This window comes from Nycticebus coucang, chromosome 2 (assembly GCF_027406575.1).
Source record: "Nycticebus coucang isolate mNycCou1 chromosome 2, mNycCou1.pri, whole genome shotgun sequence".
Classification (NCBI taxonomy): Eukaryota; Metazoa; Chordata; class Mammalia; order Primates; family Lorisidae; genus Nycticebus; species Nycticebus coucang.
The window spans coordinates 1,641,971-1,659,701 of NC_069781.1; the positions used below are offsets into that span (position 1 = coordinate 1,641,971).

Sequence of the window (17,731 nt, forward strand, 5' to 3'; positions counted from 1 at the left end):
CCAGGTGTCCCAGTCATTCCCTGCAGTCCACACAGCAGGACATGTGCAAGTTCAGAGTCAGTCTCTGCATCTGTCCCCGCGCTGGGCCCTGCAGCATCCCTGTTTCTGCCCGCATGGCTCTGTCCCTCTGAGATTCAATGTTTGCCACAGTTTCCACAAACTTTGTTGCTTCCTAGCTTAGCTGTGGTGGCCCACCTGCCCCTTCCTAGCTTTTGTCCATGCGTGCTCCTGGGATCACCCCCAGAAAAGCCAGTACATGAGCTTCAAGCCACCTCCCTGTGATGGTCACCCACCCTAGACGGAGTCACTCTCCCCGGCACGGGAGGTGGGGGAGCCATCCAGCTGTCCTGCTTCCTGGACTGCTGCCTGCTATCATCGGGCCCTGTCCTGGTGACCTGCTTGGTCCCTCGCAGTAACCCTAGCATGCTCTGCTGCAGCCTTCTTCAGCAGTCCTGTTACCCAGTGGGTCCTACTACCCTGCCTTGAGTATACTTGGGCACATTCTGTACTTTCTCTTGGCTACATTCTTCTCTCCTGCTTTTTCTGTTCTCGTTCTTCCTCGGCTGATCCTTTGATTTTTTTCACCGCACTTACTTATTTCCCATCGCTGCTTGTCTGTTCCACTTTATGAGAGATTTCTTCAGCTCTGCCATGTAGCACATTAGTGCCTTAGCACATTTCAGCAACCAAACGTCTCCTCCCAGAGCTCCTCTAAGTACAATCACTCCAGGCATGGTTCAGAGGCTCTTCCCAGGGCCTGCTCCAGCTCCAGGCCCCGTGCCTGTCTCTGATGCCCTCTCCTGCCCACCAGTACAATCTGTCTCTCCTCGGTTCTCATTCAAGTCAGTGGCTTTCCTCAAATATCAGGGGCTCTCTGGCAGCCATTCACCGTCAAGAGGGAAGCAGCGGGGCGTAGGCTTTGCCGAGGTCATCAAGCACCTGCAGAGGAGCCTGCTCGGTGTGTGGAGCACATCGGCACCGTGGAGCTAAGCAGAGTGAACCAGGAGGGCCATTCTCACCTCCCAGTATGAAGAATTTTACATGACAGCCCTGATTTCTTTAAGTCACCTCATTCCAGCCTGCCCTTCGGCCTGGGGTCTGCCTCAGGTTCCCTAGAGAGCATCTCCTATCTCCCGAGGGTGTGCAGGGAGCAGAAATGTACAGCTGGGCTCTTACTGCTCATGAGGAACCCACCCCCAGCATCCCCCTAGCTTAGCTGCGGTGGCCCACCTACCCCTGGTGCTGCCACGTGCTGCCCAGGGCCTCACAGGGTGGCCCTACTGGCCGGCTTGGTTTCCTTGCACTTCATTCACCACTTCTCCACCAGAGGACTTGTTGCTCGAGTCCTGATAGATCCTGCTTTCGTCCAAACTGGAATCTGTAATTTAGTTCCTTCTTCTTGTTCTGGAGTGACTTTTGACTAGAGAAATGGTCAAAAAACTCATTTTTCCTTCCTCAACTTTCCTGTTCTTTTTCTAATGCCCAGTTCATTAATTTCAAACTTCTTTATTTCCTGGCCTGCACACTGAGGTGATAGGCCTCCCTTTACATGGCACTGTGAGCTACATCCCAGAACGTTCTCAAGTTTGCCATTCACTTATTCAATTTCTACTCAACACCAATTTATGCCAGACCCTATTTCAGATGGTGGGATAGACCAGTGAGTAACACAGATAAAATCCTGGCCCCAGTCAAGCCCACATCAGCAAATCCCACCATAATTTCCTCTACAGTTCATGAAACCATTCAAAGTTCCTCCTTTGGTTTCTAGGCATTAGAGACTTTAGAGGGGGAGTGTATTAGTTAGGATTCTCCAGAGACACAGAACCAGGGGGATCTTCGGGAAGAAGTGATGACATTGTCATAAAGGCAGGGGAGTCCCAGGACATGCCATCTGCAAGCTGAGCAACTAGTGAGGGTGGCAGCACAGCTCAAGCCATCCAGTGACCAAGTCTGGCACAAATGTTCCCCCATGGGGTGTTAGCCTGGGAGCCCCTCTCGGCCCTGTATCTACCTACTTCCAAAAGGTGCTTGGCAAAACCTAAATCTGAACTCATGTTCCCACCACCCTTGCCCAGACACCCACTGTCACACTGTTGACACTCTCGTTCACACCTCTCTCCTGACCATTAGGTTTGAGCACCCAAAAAAGACATGTTGTCATCAGATTGTCCCCAATAACAAATGTGTGGTAGCTGTATAAATGGCTGGTAAACAGACTGAATTTTGCATTAATTTTCCCATCCTCAAACTAAGTTCTAGGTGTTCTTAATCAATTTAGGAAGGATTAAAAAAATTCCTACCCATTCTGAAACAGAAGTCAAGTCATAAATACTTTAACAACCCACTACCCAAATACTCTGGAAATAGATTCCTTCAGAGATAACACATGGGCAGCGGGCAGAGGGGAGCACATCCCCCTGACAGTGAGGGGCCAGTGTTGCTCTCTATTTTGATGGTAATGTGTGGATGGGGCACGCTGATTTGCTGCTAGGCCATCAAGACTGTGGGGGGTGGGGCGTGAACTGCACTCACCATCCAGCTTCATCTGCTCAGGGCAGTAATAGTGGATCACAGCTAAGAGAGCTGCACCGTCACTGCCATCCCTCATCAGGTCCTCCAGCAGCGGGAAGTGGGGTGACTGCCTGGCAGACAGGTGCTCTCGTCGGTAGCGGACCTGCAGTTGATGAAAGGGACACGGCTCTGCGTGGGATGCCTCTTCATGACCGTGTATGTCAGAGGCATCTGGCTGGGTTGAGAGCTGACATTAACATGACTGGACACACGGAGAACAAGTACAATCGCCCGTGAGTTCCCAAAGTCTGGGTTATGGACTTTGCCTGGAACACGTATGTGAAGAACCAGGGAACTAGGCTTCATGGCTACACTGGATGACAGCAATTAGTTGCCAGACACACCCAGGGCCAGTTTACTCTAAACTGACGCTGGAAGTAGAGGCTGCCACATTTGCAGGCACATGGGAATGGACACAGCACGCACGTCTATACTACCAAAAGCCGACACTCCATAAATAGTGAGAAACAAGTTAAATGGTGAGTATCCTCATGCTTGGAAAACCCAAGTTACTGTGACTTTTCTAAGTATCATCATTAGCCTCAGCCATTAAAAAAAGAAAAAACAAACAACAAAAAAAACACAAAACAACATTAATATATAGTTTGAGAAATTTCAGAAACCAAGGTAGACAAAATTTCTCATCACACAACAACTACACACTCTAAGAAATGAAACAAAGCACCAGAAAACTAAACTCAGCATGGTGTGCTGTAAAACAGATAATTTGTCAGATTTGTCACAGGCTTCCAGCTTCGGCATTTATTCTTTTTCTTTTTTTGAGACACAGTCTCACTTTGTGGCCCACAGTAGAGTGTCATAGCGTCACAGCTCATGGCAACCTCAAACTCCTAGACTCAAGTGATTCTCTTGCCTCAGCCTCCCAAGTAGCTGGGACTACAGGCGCCCACCACGCCTGGCTATTTTTAGAGATGGGGTCTCGCTCTGGCTCAGGCTGTTCTAGAACCTGTGAGCTCAGGCAATCCACCTGCCTCAGCCTCCCAAAGTGCAGGGATTTCAGGCATGAGCCATCGTGCCCAGCTTCTAGCCTCGGCATTTAAAGGGACTGCATTTGTGCTCTAAGCCCCATCACACTTGGACGCACTCTCATGGGCAAGTGTCCATTTACCAGAGCATGACACGCGCATGCCTGCCCGGGAAGGACACTGGCCCAGGCACTGCTCCCAAACAGCCTGCCAGTCCCGCAAGTGTTCTGTGTTAACGCCCACGACACAGCTTGGAAAATGGCTTCCCACAGGCACGTTTCTCCATAGTATGGAGACAGACCCTGCCAACTAGAGGAGACAACCAGCAGTTGTAGCACAAACGTCAGTTCCTGAGAGTTACCCAGGTGAGTCAACTTGAAGGAAAATTGTTCCTAGAATCAGGATTTCAAGTTGCTATGTCAGTAGGAACACAGTGCAGATAATCAACATTGATGTTTCACATGAAACATTTCCAACACATTCTTTTGAATTTAGTGATAAGGCTTACTTCATGTCAGAAAAATCTGTCTCAACACACTTTAACTTGTTTCTCAGAACCCACAGCGCATTCTACAACACACAACCCGCCTCATACTGTACCACGCGTGCAAACTCCACGGGTTCCAGCATGCAGTGCACCACAGCATGCGCCAGGCCAGGCTTCCAGAGACAGCAGACACATGGTGATTGGCCACAGCCATGCAGTGAAGCAAATGGTTTCTTGATTAAAGATGGATGGTGTGGGTTTAAAATCAGGCAAAACATTCCCTGAACCACAAGAGTCTGGGGTGGCTTGTACACTGCCTTGCAAATCAGTGCTTTTAAAACTCTAAGCTGTGTTCAATTAAGCCTCAGAACCTGACAATCTTCATCAGACCTTTCTAAACTTATCCTCTTGGCCTATTTACTGAACACTGTAGTAGGACAGTTATAAACGATCTAATAAAAGAAATTTTAAGGGTCACTGTTCTTGGTCACATTTTTCTGTTTTTATAAAACTCTCATCTGAAACCTTACTTCCCACAGGACAGCTGCATTCTGTGAACCCCTAAACCACGTCACTGTTTTAATATGTAGTTCTTTGTCCTTCGGGATTCAAGAAGTTGAAAGATCTATCAACATTCATTAAAAACTTTCCCCTTCTTTCTTATTGATATATGTCGAGGAGAAGCACAACAGCCTGTCCTAAGGAAGTAGAATATGTCCCTACTCAAATGGTCAGCCACCAGCTCATCTCCACTGTATCTCATTTATGACAGAAGTCAAAAAAAATCTGGCTCAAATAATGAAACTAAAAGACACAGGCAATTAATGGAGTACATATAAAACCGTCTGCAAAAAGATCTGTGTTGCAAAAGTCCACGTGAAAAGGCCCCAAGGAGGCCAAACATTGCTCCATAGGGATGGGCCACCAGGCGGTGCCTAGCCAGAACTGTAATATTGAATCACTGTTTCTCAACTTTCTTTTTATTTTTATGTGAAAACCCACACTGAACTCCAGAAATCCTGTGCTGACCTAGCTCAGACCCTCCCTGCTCCTCCATGTAGCACCCGAGACGAACACGGGACTCCCAACACCATGAGGGCCCTGCTCTGCAGCCTGCAGGTGTCTCTTAGCAGGCACCACCTCCCTGAGTGGACAATCCAGTTCACAGCAACTGACAGATGTTAAACCCCACGGTCAGGCAAGGTAACATCAGGAAGAACAAAACAAAGAGTAACTAGGGCAATTAGATCACTTACATTCCTTCTGGTATCTACTAGAAAAGAGATGGTGCCCAGCCATTTATGTATATGTTGGTCACTTAAAGAAGTTACTAAGAAACTGGGTAAAAAGTAACTTAAAATTCTAAAATGCTGTATTACATAGCCTATTCAGTTCAAAATCAGGCCAAAAGCTCCTAGTACATGAAGTGTAACAACAATGCCAAGGTGGACATTTAAACAAATGAAAGGAGAAATAGTCTTAGGTGCGAGCAGTTTTTCATGGAAGCAAGTGATTGCGACAGGATGGCTCTGCAGACGGCAGCTGGTGGCTCAGGGTTCACTTACAGGCACTAACTTCCAATACCACTTGGAGGGAGACTGCGTGTGCAGGAGGCGAGAGAAGGAAGGCAGGAGAGCAGCGTCAGCAGGGCAGGTCCACGTGTGCGCAGCCAGCACACACTTTCCACGGCATTTATGTGACAGAGGCGGAACAGCCTCTGATAAGCTAAGTCTTTCAAGTGCACACGTCCAAGAGCACATCGTATTACCAGATGATTAAAGTGGAAGACTACAAGTCATCTCCACAACATTATCCTTCATAGTAGCAAAGAATACTTCAGAAACCTGGTTTGAGTTGGCAGGAAGTCTGCCCTGACTCAGGAAGGGGACAAGTTTAAACATGTTCCTCGGAGGACAAGGAGGAAATGCAAAGCTTAAGATCTGAGGGGGAGGGATGCACCACCCACCTGGCTAACAAAAGCATGGCCCCTGCCTGGTGCCCACGGAAGGTGAGGTGGGGACAGGGGAGAAGGCACACTGCCCTCCCACAGTGGCCCTTACAGCGGCCACATCACATGTGCACTTAACTGAGCGGGTCAGTGACACATGTGCTTGGCAAAAGAGAAACTAATACCAGAGGAAACGAAGACCAATGACTGATGAGATGCATGGCACTGCCCTGCCTGTGTCACAGCACAGGGGCTCACAGGTGGGCCACCTGCACAGGGCACCTCACAGCAACTGCAGAAGTTTTTAAGGGTACCTTTAAGTGATGGGCAACTTTGCAGGCTAACTCCCAGGCAAATCCTGAGGTCCCTTACTTTTGAGCTTCTGGATTCCTCCCAACAGACTCTTTCCTCTGTGACAATTCAACAAAAAATACCCCTTTCCAGGGAGGGCTAAGGGACAGACTGCCTGTGACTACTGCTCAGTGAGACATAGAGAACCAGCCCACCAAGCAAATCCAAGAGGCTGCTTCTCTGGTAAGTAAGGATAAACACACAAGTAGTAGCAGTAACTAATGTAATTCTTTAAAATCAGGACCAATGTTAACTTAGTGCATTCCAGAAAAATTTGCTCTTTACCTTTTGATGAGCTGGACTTTCCAGTAACTGCTGTTTTAATTTAACTTCTTTCTCTGTTATCTCTCTCATTTTAAGATTCACCTAAAAATAGAAAAAAAAACACATTAATAAGGCAACTGCTTCATAATACATAAAGGTGTTTCTGATAATATTAGTGGTGATATTAATGAATGTAATCAGAGATATTCTGTCACAAAATGTGACGTTTGGAAGATCTACATAACTCAGTGAAACAATTTTCCAAATAACCAATGCATGTTACAAAACTGTGGGTGGGGCCCCGGGCAGTGTCTCACACCTGTAATCCTAGTACCCTGGAGAGGCTGAGGCAAGTGGATTGCTTGAGCTCAGAGTTTGAGACCAGCTTAAACAACAGCAAAACCCCATCCTACTAAAAATAGAAAAATGACCCAGGCCGGGTGGTGGTCCCAGCTACTCAGGAGGCTAAGGCAGGAGGATCACTGCAGTCTACAAGTTCGAGGTTGCTGTGAGCTGTAATGATGCCACTGCACTACAGCCTGGGCAACAGAGCAAGGGTCTGTAGTGCCCCCTCAAAAGGACTTCCTGAGACCAAAATGTTTTAAACTCCTGATATGCACAAGGGAATGAAGAATGACAAAAGTGGAAAACATGTGGGTGTATATATTAGTGATTTTATTCTCAATTTTTAACTACTCTAAAAGATAAACGCCATAGTAAAATGAGTAACAGTGATAGGAGGGTCAGCAGGGGGAAGACGTGTCTTCTAGTATTGGTGAAACGGCATCACTTCACTTGCAGGCAGGTTGCAATAACCTAAAGATGCAGATTGTAATACTAAGGTAATCCATAGAAATACTTAAGATAAAATGGAATAAGAAAAAATAATCTAAAATTAGCCAGAAAAGACATAAACAGAGCAGGGCTCAGTGGCTAGTACCTATAGTCTCCGCTACCTGGGAGACGGGCTGGGAAGTCCTGCCTGAACCCAGGAGTTCCGCCCCAGTCTGGGGGATATAGTGAGATCCTCTTAAAGAAGGGCCCCTCTGGAGGGTAGGGAAAAAAAGAAAGGAAAGAGGAAAAGAAAGATAAAAATCAAACAAGATGGTAAAACCTGGCCATAGGGATAATCGTGTTAAATTTAATTGATCTGAACACTCCAATAATCAGTCAGAGATTGGTATATGGCAATTCATTTCAAATAGAAAGACACCAAGAGGCTAACAGCAAAAGGAAAGTTGTACCAGGTAACCACCACTCTTAAGAAAGTGGGAACAGCTATATTAATATTAAATGAAATAAACTTGGGGGACAGGATTATCACCAGCAATAAAGAGACATAAAAAATGACAAGAAAAGTTAATTCATCAAGAGATAAAAAAATTCCTAAAAGTGTGTGAATAACAGACTTTGAAAATACAAAAAGCAAACTAACAAAATGGAAAGGTGAAATAGACAAAATCACACCTAAAGATTTCCACTCTCCTCTCAGAGTGACTGAGACAAAAGACGGAACGAACACTCCAGTAACACTACAGAAGATGCCACCACCACCACCAGTGATGAGTGTGAAATGACACGTGAAACACTGTGCCCCTTCGCAGCAGATTCCATCCTTACCCAGGGCACCTGAAACATTCTGCAAGACAGGGGGTGGGGTGGACCATAAAACAGATCTCAGTAAGTTTATGACTGAAATTACACAGACTGTATATTCTCTGACAACAAAGTCAGGCACAAATCAAAACACAGAAAGCTATCCAAAGCCTTCTTCCAAATATGTGGAGATCAAACATCAAACTTCCAGATAATGCACTAATAAAACAAGAGTCCACAAGGGAGAGTCTGGTGCGGTGGCTCACTCCTGTAACCCCAGCATGCTGGGAGGCAGAGACGGGTGGACCCCTTGATTTCAGGAGCTGGAGACCAGCCTGAGAAAGAGCAGGAACTCCATCTCTTCTAGAAATAGAAAAACCAGCCAGTTGTTGCAGAGGACACCTGTAGTCCCAGCTACTTGGGAGGATGAAGTAGGAGGAACATGTGAGCCCAGGAGTTTAAGGTTGCTATGAACTAGGCTTAGGCCACTGCACTGTTGCCATGGCAACAGAGTAAGACTGTCTCAAAAAAAAAAAAAAAAGAGAATTCACAAGTGAAACTGAAAATATTAAATGTCTTAAAGATGGCTTGGCACCTGTAGCTCAGCAGCTAGGGCACCAGCCACATATACTAGGGCTGGCAGGTTCAAACCCGGCACAGGCCTGCCAAACAACAATGACAACTATGACAAAAAAAATAGCTGGGCGTTGTGGTGGGCGCCTATAGTCCCAGCTACTTGGGAGGATGAGGCAAGAGAACTGCTTAAGCCCAAGAGTTTGAGGTTGCTGTGAGCTGTGATGCCATAGCATTCTATCCAGGACGACACAGTGAGACTCTGTCTCAAAAATAAATAAATATTTTAAAGGGATTGATAAAAAGCTATAAAAATGTATATGCAGCACAGCTCAAGCACTGCTTAAAGAGGAATCAAAACGCTTGTGTTAGCAATGAAGAAAGTCTTACATGAACTGACCCCTACCCTAACTAGAAAAGGAGAGCAAACTAAATCCACAATAAATAGAAATAATAAAGATGAAGGGAGACATTATATACTAAACAATAGAGAAAATCAATAAAAACTAAAGATTTTCAGATGATTAACAAAGTAATTAGACCAATCAAGAGAAGGAAAAAGAAAAAAGAAATGACCAATATCAGGACACAAAGGGGGAACTTATCACTACAAATCACAGATACATTAAAAGAATAATAAGGAAATAATACAAACTTTTTGCCAATAAACTCAACTAAATAAAATTAACATATCCCTTGAAAGTCACATATGACCAGAACTGACACAGTATCTAACAGAAAATCCAAACCCATGTATGTTAAAGAAATTTAAATTCACAATTAGGCTGGGCACCTATAGCTCAGTGGTTAGGGTGCCGGCCACATGCTCTGGGCCTGGTGGGTTTGAACCCTGCCCAGGCCTGCTAAACAAACAAACAAACAAAAAATTGCTGGGCATTGTGGCAAGTGCCTGTAGTCCCAGCTATAGGGAGGCTGAGGTAAAAGAATCACTTGAGCCCAAGAGTTTGAGGTCACTGTAAGCTGTGATGCCACAGCACTCTACCGAGGGTGACAAAATAAGACTGTATCTCAATTAAAAAGGAAAAAAAAAAAAGACCAACCTCAGCAAAAATGAGGTTCCACCTCTACTAAAAATAGAAAAACTGAGGTAATCACTTGAGCCCAAGAGTTGGAGGTTGCTATGAGCTATGACACCATGGCACTCTACCCAGGGCAACAGCTTGAGACTCTGAATCAAAAAAAGAAAAAGAAAAACAAAACTTAAAAAAATAAAATAAAATAAACTCACAATTAAAATCTTCCCACTGGGAAAACTCCAGTCCCAGGCGGCTTTACCAGTGAAATGCATTGAAGATTTTAAGAGGTGACACAAACCACTTCACACATAGGAGAAAACAGCCCCCACTCATTTTTTGAGCCCAAGCAAAAATATCTTGTTTGACCACTTCTGTTCAATACCAGAAGGCCCTAACCAGTGCAATAAAAAAATATATATGTATTATAGGCAAAAAGCCTATATGCCTCTGTGCCCACCATTCTGAGAGTGAGCAGGGACAGTCTTTCTTTACACGGCCAGGAAGAAACCGAGGCAGAACCCTGTGGAAGCCGTTAAGCCTGATCACTGAGGAGGTGAAATTCCTGTGGTCAGAAGCTGGCCCCAGAGGCTGAGGCTGCAAGCGGTACATCTTAGGAATCGCCTGGCAGTGTCTAGCAAGATAGTGTTAACTGCCTCCAGATGGTGAAGGGCCCAGAGGCCAGGTGAACAATCAACCTTTTCCCCCACAGCAATCTTGTGACTTATCAGTTTGCTGGGAAAATGGCTAACAGTATGTTTTTCCAAGATTACCATTTTTAAATATAATAGAAAGTTTAGAAGAATGAGTATCAGTTCATCAGTAGATTAGCAGACTCCAGGGAAAGGTTAATTTGTTTTTACAATATACCTATGAAGTGATTGTGTGATTACTGATTACCAGTGTGTATGTGCAGAACCGGCTATATAAACCAGGTAGAAATAAAGAAGTTTGCTACTTGCCACCATAAGAGCTCATAGCCTCCTTTATTCCATACTATTTCAATAAGCAGCTCTATACTCTGCATCATCAACCACCAGAAAGAACTTTGCACAACAATGTATATATTGTATTTTGTGTGTGTATATGTATGTGTACATATATAGATATATATATATATAATTTTTTCCCCCTTTTGCGCTGGTTCAGCAGCAGTTCTCAACCTGTAGGTCGCAACCACAAGAACCATATTAAAGGGCCACGGCATTAGGAAGGTTAAGAACCACTGGGTTAGGGCCTTCTGGTCTATTATATATTCCCCCCCACCCCCACCCCGCCCCGCACTCCCTGATACAAGGTCTCACTCTGCTGCCCAAGCTGCAGTGCAGGGTGTGATCAGTACTCACCAGTAGCCTCAAACTCCTCCGCTCGAGCCATCCTGCTACTTCAACCTTTTAAGTAGCTAGGACTACAAGACACAAATCTAAGCTCACCTATTTTACTTCTTGTAGCGATGGGGGTCTCACTATGTTGCCCAGATGTTCTTGAATTCCTGGCCTCAATCTCCCAAATTGCTAGGAGTCACAGGCATGAGCCATCATCCATGGAAAAATGAGCATATGGACTAGAAAGTAGTACTACCAACTTCATCCACGAACAGCATGATCTTACATATAGAAAATTTTTAGAAATTTTTTAAAGGCCACTAGAATAAGTTTAGTAAGGTCACAAAGGTCAATATACAAATTACTAATTACATTTCTAATTAGTAATAACTAAGAACTGGAAAATGAAGTAGGAAAACTCCACTTAGAATAAAAAACATGGAAAATACAGGAATAAAGTTAAATTATATACAAGACCTTACCCAGGAAAACTATAAAGCACAGCTGAGAAAAACCATAAATCTACAAAAATGGATACGTAGTAGCAACACATCAGTTCTCCCCAAATTAACTAGCTTCAACCATCACAGTCAAAATCCCACAAAGTGGGCGGCGCCTGTGGCTCAGTGAGTAGGGCGCCGGCCCCATATGCGGAGGGTGGCGGGTTCGGACCCAGCCCCGGCCAAACTGCAACAGAAAAATAGCTGGGCGTTGTGGTGGGCGCCTGTAGTCCCAGCTCCTCGGGAGGCTGAGGCAAGAGAATCGCGTAAGCCCAGGAGTTAGAGGTTGCTGTGAGCTGTGTGACGCCACGGCACTCTACCCGAGGGCAGTACAGTGAGACTCTGTCTCTACAAAAAAAAAAAATCCCACAAGGTATTTTTTGTGGAAACTAACAAGCTGATTCTAAGATTCGTGGCACACATGCGGAGAACCTAGAACAGCAATTTTTTTTTGAAGTTTTATATCTTTATTCAGAACATGATATAACCACAGAATAAAGTTCTTTTAGCATTATAAAATCCAACATTTTGAAACCTTTTTGTAGTTGGCAATACTGTTCTTACATCTTTTACAACACTGAAGTTTTTCGTGCATTCAGGTATTCTACATGATGTCTGACGTGATCAGCAATAAAGGCTGCAATGAAATAGAAGCTGTGATCATAACTCTGTTGTAATCTAACAACAACAGGGATTTTCTTTTCTGTGCAGGCAGCTATGAAGTTATCAGGAAGTAACTGTCCATCTAAAAGAAACTGGTCTTTTCTTTCATCGATTAGTATGTCCAGCTGAGAACCTTGATAGGACTTCACAAGAAAGGTAGCATCATAAGCCTTCCATTTATTTTGATCTGGTCCTAAATATCCACCAAAGGCTTTTTTGTCCCAAGGACAGAGAACTGGGTTGCAAATTGGAGCAAACACTGATACAGATTAGGATTTTTCAAAGCACAAATATGAGCTCCATGGCCTCCCATGGAGTGGCCAAAAATGGACATCCTTTGGGGGTCCACTGGAAAATTGGCATTTATGAGTTGGGGAAGTTCCTGTGTTATGTAAGAGTACATTCTGTAGTTAGTTTTCCAAGGATCTTCAGTGGCGTCCACGTAAAACCCAGCTCCGGTACCAAAGTCCCAGCTGTCATCTTCTCCTTTAATATTGCAGCCACGAGGGCTGGTGTCTGGAGCAATGACGACAAGGCTGTGTTCTGAGGCAGCTTGATGAGAACCAGATTTTGATAAAAAATTTTGCTGTGTGCATGTTAAACCAAACAGCCAAGATAGCGCAGGGCACTTTCCAGTTTCTGCCTTTGGTGGTAAGTAGACAGCAAATCTCATTTTGCATTTCAGTTCAACACTGTCATGTGCAAAAACTTTCTGCAATCCCCCAAAGCACTTAATGCTGGAAATCTGTTTCAACGTCATTCTTCACCTTGGCAGCTGCAGCAGCGTAGCCAGTAAAAGCAGTGTGAAGTGAAAGGTGGGGCGTCAATCCAGCAATTCTTTCTTAATAAAAAGGATGCAGTTCAAAGATCTAACACTGTCCAACCTCAGTATTTTACTATAAATTAGTCATCAAGACTGCTGGTGGTTGGCTAGGCACGGTGTCTCACACCTGTAATCCCAGAACTCTGGGAGGCTGAGGAGGGTGGATTGCTTGAGCTCAGGAGTTCGAGACCAGCCTCAGCAAGAGGGAGACCCCATATCAAAAATATCCAGGTGTTGTGGTGGGCGCCTATAGTTCCAGCTACTTGGGAAGCTGAGGCAAGAGGATCTCTTATACCCAGGAGTCTGAGGTTGCTGTGAGCTATGATGCCACAGCATTCTATCCTTGGTGACAAAGTGAGACTGTCTCAAAAAAAAAAAAAAAAAAAAAAGAAAAGGAAAGACCGCCTGATGATGGCGTAAAACTAGACATAAAGACCAGTGAAACAGAATATAGTCCAGAAATAGACTCACATATACATGGCTTAACTGATTTGCAACAAAGCTGCCAAGATAATTGTAGAAAAAAAATTTCTTCCACGAAAGGTTTGAGAACTGCTATCTGTATGAAGAAAGGATGAAACACCTTCCCTCACATCGCTCACAGAAAACTCAAAGTGGGCCACAGAAAAAAAAATCTAAGAGCTAAACTATAAAACTTCCATAAGAAAACAAGGGAAATCTTCACAACCTTGGAGCAAGTAAAGATTTCTTAGGACACTAAAGGCTTAAAACCATCAAAATACTGATAAACCAGGCTACAAGAAGCTTAAAGCCTCTGCACCTTCACAGACACCGTTATGGAAACACAAACAATGCCGGACTGGAGAAGGTAAGTCACAGTACTTATCAGCGTTTGTCCACCTTTTTTCTCTCTCACCACACTTGAACCTGTAGTTAAACTTCGGCAGCATGCTTAAATTGTGTTGATCAAAAAAATAAAATAAAAACAAGAAAATAATTTAATTAATAATCTTTAAAAATTTTCACAGGGTTATCTACAATCCTCTGACAGCATACTGGTTGAAAATCACTGCTCTCTCTCACATACACACACACATATCTGATAAGGAACCTCATTTCCAAATAGACATGAAAATTTTTGCAATGTGGTAAGACAACCCAATTAAAATCTGGGCAAAATATCTGAACAAACATTTGACAAAAGAACGCAGCCAAGCCATCCCCACTCAGCAGGCAAATGCAAATTAAAACGGTAAAACTATGGGAGACTGCTCAAATGGCTAAAACCAAAAGACCGGCAATACCCAAGGTTAACAAACGTATAGCACAAGTGGATTCTCTTACCTTGATAATATACAACCACTTTGGAAAATATTTTGGTAGTTTATCCTAAAGATTTAACTTAAATAGACTTACATAATTAAGTTATATATACTGATCAGATGACCCAGCATTCTACTTCTAAGTATTTACTCAAAGAAACGGAAACATAACTGCCCACCGACTTCCACACAAATGTTCCCAGCAGCTTTATACAAAATGGGCAAAAAGTGGAAAAGACTCGTGTCCATCAACAGGTGGGTAGATGAACAAATTAGGGTGTATTCATATAACAGAATTCTACTAAGCCTAAATAGAATCAAACTACTAACAGATGCAATGCCATGGGTTAATCTCAAGAACATTTTGCTCAGTGGAAGAATTAGAGGAAGAGACAGAACCAATCCACAGTGAAAAAAGCAGATCAGTAGTTACCTGGGTCAGGAAGGACCGCGAGGAGCCTTTTCAGGGTGACAGAAACATTGCCTTCGGCCTAGTCAAACGAATAAAGTCACTTGCCAAAACTCAAGGAACTACAATCCATGTATTGCAGGTAAGTTATACCTCATTAATGCTGTTTCTAAAAATAGATAAAAGCAATCGGCTGAGCATTACTAAACAAACAGAGGCCCAGCAAGGTCCTCACAGTAAAACTTCAAGTCACTCTGGATAGAGGACCACCTCCAGGCCCCATAAAGGACAGAGAACACAGATGGCCAACTCCTCCATCTGGAGGAGAGAAGACAGCTGGACAATGCCCCCAAAGCTGGGGGAAGTGGCTTCCCCCAGGTGCGCAGTCAGCGCAGGGAGCAGGGAGGGAGGCTCGCACAGAACGCATCGTCTCAGGGCTGCACAGCGCCAGCCTTTTCCCAAGCAGTCTCAGAAACACACAGAGGGGAAGGGAAGTCCAGGATGTAGACACACTGGTGGCCAAGGCAGCAACCATCTAGACAGGGACAGAGTCCCAGAGTGACACCACAAAGAGAAACTGGGGGGGGGGGGGGGCTCACGAGATAAGACCAATGTGTGGCCCATTCTCTAAGGAGTAGCTGATGGGGATGAGACCACCTAGACACAGAGCCAAACACAGGAAGGTAACAGCCTCCCAGACTGGGTGTGAGAGAGGCTTCAACCTGCACACACAGTAGGAATTCTTGGGAACATGGTCCCTATGACCAGAGCTTATTAAAAAAAAATTCAGATCTCATTAGGCACCAAGGAATTAAGGCCAGAGAAAAAATTCACCCTCTGGAAAACCTCACAACAGCCCAAAGCTTACTAAACATGCAGTGATTATCAGTGGAGAGAAAACCCAGCAGCCTGGTGAAGTTGGGAAAGCTCTGAGGCATGACAGAAGCTCAGGAGGTGTCTGAGAACCCACAATGGAGAGGACCTAAGAACGAGAGCCTGAGGGAAAGGCTGCAGGCAGAGCAGGGTCTCCCAGGCACCAGGGACTTCACCCTGGATGAGGCTCCAGATGCACGGAATGGGGGAAGAGCACCCAGCACTGCCCAGAACCCACAACCTGGTCAGTCAGCATCAGGAAAGTTACTAGGGGAACCATTCCTGCAAGGAACTTAAATTCACATGCAAATGCTCAGGGAGGGAAACATTGAACAAATGTAAATACTGGGGGAGAAAAAAAGAAAAGACCATGAAAGCTGAAGTATTAACTCTAGAAAAGACAAGCATGGAACAAGAAAAGGACAGTAAGCTATGAAAATAGGCGCCTAAGCATCGTAGCATAAAGTCCGACCATGGATGAGCTCACAATGATCAATGTGACCACAGGGGAATGATGGGACAGGGAGTGGGGGAGGGCGCATGAGCTGAAATCATCGGATGTCACAACCCTAAGTCAGTAGTTAATATACCTGTGACAAATCGGGGGCCAGATACACAGTGTATTTCTTTAAAGGAGGAAGAAAGGCTCAGGCAGGAGGACTAAGGCAGGAGTCCAAGACCAGCCTGAGCAAGAGCAAGACCCATTTCTACAAAAAAATAGGAAAACCAGGCAGGTGTGGTGGTGTTTGCTGTCCCAGCTGCATGGGAGGCTGAGGCAGGAAATCGCCTGAGCCCACTATACTCTAACCAGGACAACACAGCAAGACACCGTCTCAAAAAAGAAAAAAGAACAGGGCAGCGCCTATGGCTCAAAGGAGTAGGGTACTGGCCCCATATACCGGAGGTGGCAGGTTCCAACCCCGGCCCTGACGAAGAACAAAGAGGAGGAAGAAACAAAGTGAAAATGAGGAAAGGGCCACCTCTGGTGTACGTGAAGATTGTTTTCATGTACCTGTCAACTCCAGAAACAGGCAGAAATAATCTGAGAAATTACTCATAAATACATAGCAAATACATGAGAAACCTCATTGAGTAGGGGAGAAAGGGATACACCTCCCCTAAGAAATGTGAGTGAAGACACACAAACAAGGAAATTTACCAGAGAAGAACGATAAATGGCCAAAACACATACTTTATATTTCAAAATTCAACTTGCCAGTGAATGAAGAAATAAAAAAGCCACTGCTTTTCCCCTTCCAAACTGGCAAATAATTTTTAACAACATCTGCTATACAGGAAGACAGTAAAAAGACACCTCCACTAACAGTGTGAGGAAAACAATACAGTCTATATGGTCAGTGTGGCAAAAAAAAAAAGGGAAAAGAACAAAGGCACAAGTCCTTAAACACTAATGTTTCCACCGTCCCCCTAGCGGGAGTGGGGCCTGAGAACAATGATGGTCGCGACTGCACAGGGACTGCCCCGCAGAGCAGCAGGGGATGCTCAGCCCCAGCTCTCTGGGCTCCGCAGCAGGCCACCCAGTCCAGCTGGCTCGGGCGGCTCAGCCGGGGGAACATGTGCCCCAAGTACAGACCTGGCATGTGACACAACAAGCAATGAGCCTCCAACTGTGGTTTAAGACTACCTATTACAAACAAATAATTAAAAACTATCAGAATCAAAATGTGAACTATTTTCCTTAGGGGTAAGATGGGCAATTTACGTTTTTCTTTCTGCTCATCCATAGTTTCTAAATTTTCTATAACCACTGTATCATCTTTTATGGAGAGGAAAATTTCACAAAAGATGTTAAATAAAAGTTAAAATTTTATTTATTTGACCATAATAAGCTGCTGCTAGGATACAAGAGTTGTCACCCAGAAACTTAGCCTCCTGTGGAAATGGCACCAATCCTGTACACCATTCTTCAAGAGAATTCTTACTGACAATACTTCTTCATGCACAACGTCAAGAGCAAGACATGGCGCCCACTACTAAGAGGACTTTGGTGCGGACCACTGCCCTCTCTGACCCACTCTGCC

General features: G+C 44.7%; 1 protein-coding gene and 1 pseudogene across 3 annotated transcripts in view; both read right to left on the reverse strand.

Annotated features, from left to right (window-relative positions):
* Positions 1-17,731, reverse strand: part of CAMSAP1 (calmodulin regulated spectrin associated protein 1) — an 89,995-nt gene that overhangs the window by 33,257 nt on the left and 39,007 nt on the right. The window contains exons 4-6 of one of the 3 annotated variants that reach the window (XM_053563935.1): positions 6,632-6,712; positions 5,613-5,645; positions 2,536-2,677 (exon numbers count right to left, since the gene is read on the reverse strand). In XM_053563935.1, the coding sequence (XP_053419910.1) occupies positions 2,536-2,677; positions 5,613-5,645; positions 6,632-6,712 (256 nt within the window). Of the gene's footprint in view, positions 1-2,535; positions 2,678-5,612; positions 5,646-6,631; positions 6,713-17,731 lie in introns of those variants that run through there. The other 2 variants (XM_053563945.1, XM_053563956.1) reach the window with 2 other exon arrangements.
* Positions 12,424-13,190, reverse strand: LOC128566861 (S-formylglutathione hydrolase-like; annotated as a pseudogene).